Here is a 10000-nt window from a genome sequence, read left to right as displayed (position 1 = left end):
TGCTGTTGTGGTTAGGGTTATATATCTTCCCTGTTAGGTCACATGTGAGCTGAAGAAGCGTTGGTTCACTTTCATCTGCTCGTCTTCTGAGGAAGTGGAGACCGAGCTGACTTTATCTGTGGCCTGTATCCTCGATAAAGATATAAAGTATGAAATATCAGGAACTAGTACAGCTGCACTGATTGCGTGTCCACAGTGGAGCGGCCTCCAGGCATTGGACGTCTGACGGGCCACGAAGGCGCCTGATTGGACACTCGGGGGGCTGTTCTCCAAAATGTGTTTCTGCAAACATTTGGGTGTGAAAAAAGCCAGACAGCACCTGAATCTGTCTTAACTTTAGATCAACAACCGTTAGTTTCAATGTTTTTGTTAATCATAGACTTCTATACAACCAGAGGAGTCGCCCCCTGGTGGTCAGGAGAGAGAATGCAGCTTTAACACATGAAGCATAGACTTCTATACAACCAGAGGAGTCGCCCCCTGGTGGTCAGGAGAGAGAATGCAGCTTTAACACATGAAGCATAGACTTCTATACAACCAGAGGAGTCACCCCCTGGTGGTCAGGAGAGAGAATGCAGCTTTAACACATGAAGCATAGACTTCTATACAACCAGAGGAGTCGCCCCCTGGTGGTCAGGAGATAGAATGCAGCTTTAACACATGAAGCATAGACTTCTATACAACCAGAGGAGTCGCCCCCTGGTGGTCAGTAAAGAGAATGCAGCTTGAACACATGAAGCATAGACTTCTATACAACCAGAGGAGTCGCCCCCTGGTGGTCAGTGAATGTGTGTAATTATTTAATAATAAAGTGAAAATATGGACACGTTTAGTGTTTCACACAGTGGAAGAATATAAAACAATAAGTTGAGTCGTCACAACGACCTTCTTCTTCTAATGAGGACGTGACGACACGTCTCAGGACTGCATGCCTTTTGATACCAGATTCACACTGGAGCAGGAGGAGGAGGAGCAGGAGCAGGAGGAGGAGGAGGAGCATGAGGAGGAGGAGCAGGAGGAGGAGGAGGAGGAGCATGAGGAGGAGCAGAAGGAGGAGCATGAGGAGGAGGAGCAGGAGCAGGAGGAGGAGCAGAAGGAGGAGCATGAGGAGGAGCAGGAGGAGGAGGAGGAGCAGGAGGAGGAGGAGGAGCAGAAGGAGGAGCATGAGGAGGAGCAGGAGGAGGAGGAGGAGCAGGAGGAGGAGGAGCAGGAGCAGGAGGAAAAGGAGGAGGAGCATGAGGAGGAGGAGGAGCAGGAGGAGGAGCAGAAGGAGGAGCATGAGGAGGAGCAGGAGGAGGAGGAGCATGAGGAGGAGCAGAAGGAGGAGCAGGAGCAGGAGGAGGAGCATGAGGAGGAGGAGCAGGAGCAGGAGGAAAAGGAGGAGGAGCATGAGGAGGAGGAGGAGCAGGAGGAGGAGGAGGAGGAGCAGGAGGAGGAGCAGAAGGAGGAGCATGAGGAGGAGCAGGAGGAGGAGGAGCATGAGGAGCAGCAGAAGGAGGAGCAGGACTTGTGTAGCTGTTCCACAACAGAGGAATTATATCCAGAAGGAGACATTTATTCCTTCTGGATTCCAAACAAACACAAAAGTGAAACCGGTCATAACTTTCTCTCTAATATTACTTTTATGTTGCATTGAAAACATCCTCAAATGACGTCGTACAAAGAACGATATCTTACAAAATGTTACAAGCTTTATCCAATAAAACAAATCAATTAGGTTTGGAAAAGACATATATATGTATAAATATATCCATCAATTTTCAATACCGCTTATCCTCATTAGGGGGCGCTGGAGCCTATCCCAGCTGACATAGGGCGAAGGCAGGGGACACCCTGGACAGGCCGCCAGTCCATCGAGGGCACATGTAGGGACATACAACCATTCACTCTCACATTCACACCTATGGGACATTTAGAGATCAATTAACCTGCAGCATGTCTTTGGACTGTGGGAGGAAGCCGGAGAGCCCGGAGAGAACCCACGCTGCCACGGGGAGAACATGCAAACTCCACACAGAAGGACCGCTCCGACCGGGAATCGAACCCGCGGCCCTCTTGCTGTGAGGCGACAGTGCTAGCCACTACACCACCGTGCAGCCCCATATATATATATATATATATATATATATATATATATATATATATATATATATATATATATATATATATACACATATATATATATATATGTGTACATATATGTGTACATATATATATATACATACACATATATATGTATATATATATATACATATATGTGTACATATATATATATACATACACATATATATACATATATATGTATATATATATATGTATATACATACATATATATATATGTTTATATATATACACATATATATATGCATATATATATAAACATATGTATATATATATATGTTTATATATATACATATATGTATATATATGTATATATATAAACATATATATATATACATGTTTATATATATACATATATGTATATATATAAATATATATTAATATATATTAATATCAAGTCCTTTATGATGTTTCTCCTTCTCTTTTGGATATGCATCTCATATACAATCACAATATCATCAGAAAGGTGGTGTTATTGATTGCTTCCTCTTCCTCTTCGTATCCTCTTCCTCTCCTTTCCTTTCCTCTCCTCTTCCTCTTCCTCTCTTCTTCCTCTCCTCTTCCTCTCCTTTCCTCTCCTCTTCCTCTTCCTCTCCTCTTCCTCTTCCTCTCTTCTTCCTCTCCTCTTCCTCTTCCTCTCCTCTTCCTCTCCTCTTCCTCTGAATATGAATCTGAAATCGATGATAAAGAAACTTTATCGTCGTACAGATGTTAGGGATATGAATCTTTTGAATCGATCTAAATCCTATAAACGATATTACATATTGACAGAACCCCAACGTAGACGTGTCTCCTGCTCGTGTCTCAGGAGTACCAGATCGACATCATCTTCGCCCAGACGTGGACGGACAGCCGTCTGCGGTACAACGGCTCCATGAAGAGGTTGACCCTCAACAGCAACATGGTGGCCCTCATCTGGCTGCCCGACACCATCTTCAGGAACGCCAAGAACGCCGACGCCCACTGGATCACCACGCCCAATCAGCTGCTCCGGATCTGGAACGACGGCAAGATCCTGTACACGCTGAGGTACCCGCTCTGTTCCTGGGGAGGCCGGAGAACACGGGGCTTCTGCAGCGCTCATGTTCTGCACAGCTCATGTTCTGCAGCGCTCATGTTCTGCACAGCTCATGTTCTGCAGCGCTCATGTTCTGCATAGCTCATGTTCTGCAGCGCTCATGTTCTGCAGCGCTCATGTTCTGCACAGCTCATGTTCTGCAGTGCTCATGTTCTGCACAGCTCATGTTCTGCAGCGCTCATGTTCTGCACAGCTCATGTTCTGCATAGCTCATGTTCTGCAGTGCTCATGTTCTGCACAGCTCATGTTCTGCATAGCTCATGTTCTGCAGCGCTCATGTTCTGCATAGCTCATGTTCTGCAGTGCTCATGTTCTGCACAGCTCATGTTCTGCATAGCTCATGTTCTGCAGCGCTCATGTTCTGCATAGCCCATGTTCTGCAGCGCTCATGTTCTGCAGCGCTCATGTTCTGCATAGCCCATGTTCTGCAGTGCTCATGTTCTGCAGTGCTCATGTTCTGCATAGCTCATGTTCTGCATAGCTCATGTTCTGCAGTGCTCATGTTCTGCAGTGCTCATGTTCTGCAGTGCTCATGTTCTGCATAGCTCATGTTCTGCAGTGCTCATGTTCTGCATAGCTCATGTTCTGCAGTGCTCATGTTCTGCAGCGCTCATGTTCTGCAGTGCTCATGTTCTGCATAGCTCATGTTCTGCAGTGCTCATGTTCTGCAGTGCTCATGTTCTGCAGCGCTCATGTTCTGCAGTGCTCATGTTCTGCAGTGCTCATGTTCTGCAGCGCTCATGTTCTGCAGCGCTCATGTTCTGCAGCGCTCATGTTCTGCAGCGCTCATGTTCTGCAGTGCTCATGTTCTGCAGCGCTCATGTTCTGCAGCGCTCATGTTCTGCAGCGCTCATGTTCTGCACAGCTCATGTTCTGCACAGCTCATGTTCTGCACAGCTCATGTTCTGCAGCGCTCATGTTCTGCAGCGCTCATGTTCTGCACAGCTCATGTTCTGCATAGCTCATGTTCTGCACAGCTCATGTTCTGATCAGCGGTTCTACGCGCTGATTGGTTACCGGTGAACACATTCAGGTTCTATTGAAGGCTTCAGGTCATTTCCTCCTGTTTGAAGAGGTCAGTGAACGTTGCGTTCTGTAACTGAAGGTCAATGACCCATTGGCTGCATAATTACATTCACAGGTTTTTCTGAAGGGCCTTTATCAGTCGTTATTATAATTAATAACTGACCTGAGCTGATTTCTAAGAAGTTTGTTGATAGATCATAATCACTATATGAGGACAAGCACAACACTATAAGAACAATAACTTTATTAGAGCGTTTAGAAAGATTCCTGTGTCTGTGCCTTGTGGGTTTCCTATAGATCCTGAGTATGTTAACTTAAGTAAATATGACATCATATTAATAAATAAGAGCACCCACGTGGCTCCGTATCTGTGCTATATGTTAAAAAACGTATCAATGGACTGATCGATTTTCAACTCTCTGTGTAATTTGTAACTCTTATTATCCTCCTGAACTAAAACCTGACTTTTTGATTTGAAGAATCTGAAGAAAAGGTCAAAGGTCAAGTTGTTGGTTTTAATATTTTCTGTCTGACATTTGTTGACTGTAGAGAAGGGAGCTTGTTCTGTAAGCCTCTTGGTGATGTGATGTGTGGTTGTAGTTATGGTTATGGTCCTTCCATCTCCCATTTAAACACTACGGTTCTGAATCTGTTTTTCCTTCAGGTGAGAAACAATCGGAGCTTCTCCCTCGCTGCCAAATATAACAACCTCTGTTTTTCTGTGTTTAGTTGTGAGACATTTGGAGACTTTTTTATTTGCACAATGCATAACATTGTTTGATGAGCGAGCTGATTGTATTTGAGTATCGTCAGCATCATTATAATCAGCGAGGTTGTGGTTCTGAGAGATGTGCGAGGCTGCAGAGGTAAACAGGGGCGGGCCCAGAATTGAACCCTGAGGGACACCGCAGGTCAGGGCCATGGCTTGTTTTCATGGTTTCCAACATAATTCCAACCCCTTAAAGTTGTGCAGGACTCTGCAGCTCGGTGATGGACTGTGGAGGTGACGTACGCTGATGTGCTACAAACGGCTGCACTTGAGGCTCAGAGATTGTTTTTGATCATAATTACGGTAGTGTGTCCTTGTCCTATTGTTGTGACTTTACTTTGAAGGTCTAAACCAAACCACGCGTGGACGTGATTTGGTTTCCTACAGAACTCAACGGTTGTGTGGTTTTCTTCTCAGACTGACGATAAACGCAGAATGCCAGCTGCAGCTGCACAACTTCCCGATGGACGAGCACTCGTGTCCGCTCGTCTTCTCCAGCTGTGAGTACAACGTCGTATGCAGTGTGAACATCTGACATATTTGTTTAAGAGAACCATATTTCATCTGTCCCAGGTGATTATGTTGGAGCTGATGAGTGTCCATCGCTGCTGTCACATGTAGGGACACTTGTAGGGACACATGTAGGGACACTTGTAGGGACACATGTAGGGTCACTTGTAGGGTCACATGTAGGGTCACTTGTAGGGTCACATGTAGGGACACTTGTAGGGACACATGTAGGGTCACTTGTAGGGTCACATGTAGGGACACTTGTAGGGACACATGTAGGGTCACTTGTAGGGTCACATGTAGGGACACTTGTAGGGACACATGTAGGGTCACTTGTAGGGTCACTTGTAGGGACACATGTAGGGACACATGTAGGGTCACATGTAGGGTCACTTGTAGGGTCACTTGTAGGGTCACTTGTAGGGACACATGTAGGGACACTTGTAGGGACACATGTAGGGTCACTTGTAGGGACACATGTAGGGACACTTGTAGGGACACTTGTAGGGTCACTTGTAGGGTCACTTGTAGGGACACATGTAGGGACACTTGTAGGGACACTTGTAGGGTCACTTGTAGGGACACATGTAGGGACACTTGTAGGGACACATGTAGGGACACTTGTAGGGACACTTGTAGGGTCACTTGTAGGGTCACATGTAGGGTCACATGTAGGGACACATGTAGGGTCACTTGTAGGGACACATGTAGGGACACTTGTAGGGACACATGTAGGGTCACTTGTAGGGACACATGTAGGGACACTTGTAGGGACACTTGTAGGGTCACTTGTAGGGACACATGTAGGGACACTTGTAGGGACACTTGTAGGGACACTTGTAGGGACACTTGTAGGGTCACATGTAGGGTCACATGTAGGGACACTTGTAGGGTCACTTGTAGGGTCACTTGTAGGGTCACTTGTAGGGTCACTTGTAGGGTCACTTGTAGGGACACATGTAGGGACACATGTAGGGACACTTGTAGGGACACATGTAGGGACACTTGTAGGGTCACTTGTAGGGTCACTTGTAGGGTCACATGTAGGGTCACTTGTAGGGTCACTTGTAGGGTCACTTGTAGGGTCACATGTAGGGTCACTTGTAGGGACACTTGTAGGGACACATGTAGGGACACTTGTAGGGACACATGTAGGGACACTTGTAGGGTCACTTGTAGGGTCACTTGTAGGGACACATGTAGGGACACTTGTAGGGTCACATGTAGGGACACTTGTAGGGACACTTGTAGGGACACATGTAGGGACACTTGTAGGGACACATGTAGGGACACTCGTAGGGACACTTGTAGGGTCACATGTAGGGACACTTGTAGGGACACTTGTAGGGACACATGTAGGGACACTTGTAGGGACACTTGTAGGGACACTTGTAGGGACACATGTAGGGACACATGTAGGGACACTTGTAGGGTCACATGTAGGGACACTTGTAGGGACACTTGTAGGGACACTTGTAGGGACACTTGTAAGGACACTTGTAGGGACACTTGTAGGGACACATGTAGGGACACTTGTAGGGACACTTGTAGGGACACTTGTAGGGACACATGTAGGGACACTTGTAGGGACACTTGTAGGGACACTTGTAGGGACACATGTAGGGACACTTGTAGGGACACATGTAGGGACACTTGTAGGGACACTTGTAGGGACACTTGTAGGGACACTTGTAGGGACACTTGTAGGCAGACCGCATGCTGCTTGCTAAATGGCAGACGGACACAGCGGCAGCAATCTGGTGAAAGTTAATGAACTCAAAGCCAGAGTTTCCTTCAGGAGGAGGAGACCCAACACGGAGTGTAAAAGAGTTAGATTACTGTCCTCCAGGGGACGGAGAGGACAACCCAGAGGAGGTCCTGGTGTGACGTGAAGAGTGCAAACTTCAAATTGTATCCATCTGAAGCACTTTTATTTTGAAAGGTACTACGTCTTCCTGTTAGGTCAAAGTGTATTAAGCCTTGTGAATATTGTTAAATAATAAATGCATCATGAATCCTGCCAAGCTGCTGTTTCCCACTCATAAAGTTTACAACAGAAAGCTTTCATTACGATGCATTTCTGAATGATTAACCGCATCATTCATAGCAAACGAGGGAAATGTGTCACAACGTGTAGATTGGGCAACATCTCCCTCAGTTGAACACATCACGTCTGTTAGAGACCGACTCCTTAACCCCTCATCAGCCTCGCGTGAGGGATCGTAAAAGCGCGGCGTGCGCGTGGCGTGAAGGTCGCGCCCGACATCAAGATGGATTCCGTACATCATGGAGCCAAAAGCTTTCATTTAATCTGCTTTCCTATGTCGCCCCAGACTCGTCTTTCATTATGTTCATTGATGTTGCTCTGGTGGTCTTCGTTCTGCACGGGACATCCATCATTAGGGTGTAAGCGCCACACACACACTCACACACACACGTGTGTGTGTTGTGTAATTGCAGACGGATACCCGCGAGACGAGATGATTTACAAGTGGAGGAAGAACTCTGTGGAGGCGACGGACCAGAAGTCCTGGCGTCTCTACCAGTTTGACTTCATGGGCCTGAGAAACACCACAGACATCATCAAGACCACCGCAGGTGGGTTCACTCGGTTGGTGTGTTTGTCTTTCTACTTTTAAAGAAAACACTTCTTGCAGCATGACATATGGTGACTTTAAGTGTGCCCGTCTGAGCACTATTTCCAGTAATGGTATTAACTTTGTGACTTATGTAATGTCATCTCCAAAGTGGTTTTCAAACCCTTTCAATGAGCAGAACAAATGCATCACGTGAGTCTCGGAGCACTAGGACCCTGAAGACAACATCCTCAGGGGAGCTGCAGATAAATGTCCTCTTTTATATATTGATGTTGTTTTTAATATATCAGATGATCACTGATATAATTTAAAGAGGAACTGAACTGACGTGTCTCTACCGCGAAAATTAAAAAAGTGCCTCTAGAATAATTAAAAGTATTAATAACGTGGCTCATTTTCTGTAACGTCTAAGCTAATGATTATAAATGAAACTGCAGTTCCTTAAATGTCCACTCGAGGCTCCAACAGCGAGTCAGTCCCATAGACCTCCATGTTACTGGTACTAAACACTGTGTTGGTCTCTAAAGCGAACGGAGGTGAATGTTTATATAATTCACCTGTTTAAAACGTAATTGAGGGCGTGGCCTTTTTGAGTGGCAGGTGGGTGTGGTCTCAGGTCGCTAGCTGCTAGCTGTCTGCTCTGCTACTTCCCCTGCTGCCTCATCAACTTACTCATTAAGGTGGCTGGATGGTCAGCTAGCTCGCTTGCTAATTCCACCATGATTTCATGCTACAGTTTCAGAACATAAAAGGTTTGGTCTACGTTACTTAGACATTCAGACAGAATCTGTTACCTTTCAATTTGCTTATGATATATAATTACATAATTATATTATAATTGTAAAATATAATTATATAATTATAATATAATATGATATCATATATAATTGCTAATTATGATTGTTATGACTGACTCAGGAAGACTGCTATAAAGTGTCTGTTCTGGTGAATAACGAGTTTAAACTCTTTTAAAAATGTGTGATCATGAGCTGATGTGTTTATGCTATTGATTAGCATTAGTGCTAGTGATTAGCATTAGCAATTCACAGGCGAATTGAAAGGGTAACGGCTACTCTTTAACTAATACTAGTCTCAGTGTTATTGTTCTGTTCTCATATTACATCCAGGACCTTTAAAGACGTCTGCCGTGACCCAAAGTAGTTCTTTATTGAGCTTGTTTTTGTTGGTAAACTTTCTGTATTAATAAGTTGGATAACGTTGTTGCACACACAGGGGACTACGTGTTGATGACCGTGTTCTTTGACCTGAGCAGAAGGATGGGCTACTTCACCATCCAGACGTACATCCCCTGCATCCTCACCGTGGTCCTCTCCTGGGTGTCCTTCTGGATCAAAAAGGACGCCACGCCGGCGAGAACGGCTTTAGGTACTCCGGTCTCTGCAGGTTTATGTCTGCAGCACTTCAGCCGACACTGTGTCCAGGTCTTTCTTTGGAGGCACATTTTAATCGTGTTATGCTTTGAATGTTCTCCGTTTATGCTATTTATCTTTACTGCATGGATATTTGTTATCTGGAGTCACTCCATCTGCTTCTTCTCTTTGGTGCATGCTCTCTACTTGTTGTTGTGCAGTCCTGTGGAACGCTTTGCTGAAGGTAATCGACTTGACAAAGCTCATCAAAGTTCTCCATGTTCTCCAGGTTCTCCATGTTCTCCATGTTCTCCATGTTCTCCAGGTTCTCCAGGTTCTCCGCTCATCCACATCTACGTAGTTAGAAAATGTCTCCCTTTCAAATACCTCAAGCATAAAACCCGCTGTGATGTGCCTCTTGAACAGAACCAGCTCCTTGTGAATGTAAACCACGCCGTCTCATTAATAACAGATAGTTAACAAGCTAACTTAACTCAGGTGTAAGCCTTAATAACAGATAGTTAACAAG

At 45.3% G+C, this 10000-nt stretch overlaps 1 protein-coding gene across 1 annotated transcript in view; it reads left to right on the top strand.

Moving 5' to 3' along the window:
• The window catches only part of LOC117730000 (gamma-aminobutyric acid receptor subunit gamma-3), a 29675-nt gene that overhangs the window by 13957 nt on the left and 5718 nt on the right, over positions 1-10000 (top strand). The window contains exons 4-7 of the mRNA XM_034531448.1: positions 2930-3150; positions 5412-5494; positions 7965-8102; positions 9335-9487. Coding sequence (XP_034387339.1) covers positions 2930-3150; positions 5412-5494; positions 7965-8102; positions 9335-9487 — 595 coding nt within the window. The remainder of the gene's footprint in view (positions 1-2929; positions 3151-5411; positions 5495-7964; positions 8103-9334; positions 9488-10000) is intronic.

Source organism: Cyclopterus lumpus, chromosome 4, assembly GCF_009769545.1.
Source record: "Cyclopterus lumpus isolate fCycLum1 chromosome 4, fCycLum1.pri, whole genome shotgun sequence".
Lineage (NCBI taxonomy): Eukaryota > Metazoa > Chordata > Actinopteri > Perciformes > Cyclopteridae > Cyclopterus > Cyclopterus lumpus.
The sequence above is the reverse complement of the archived record's forward strand: the minus strand, read 5'-3'. Positions and strand labels throughout refer to the sequence as shown.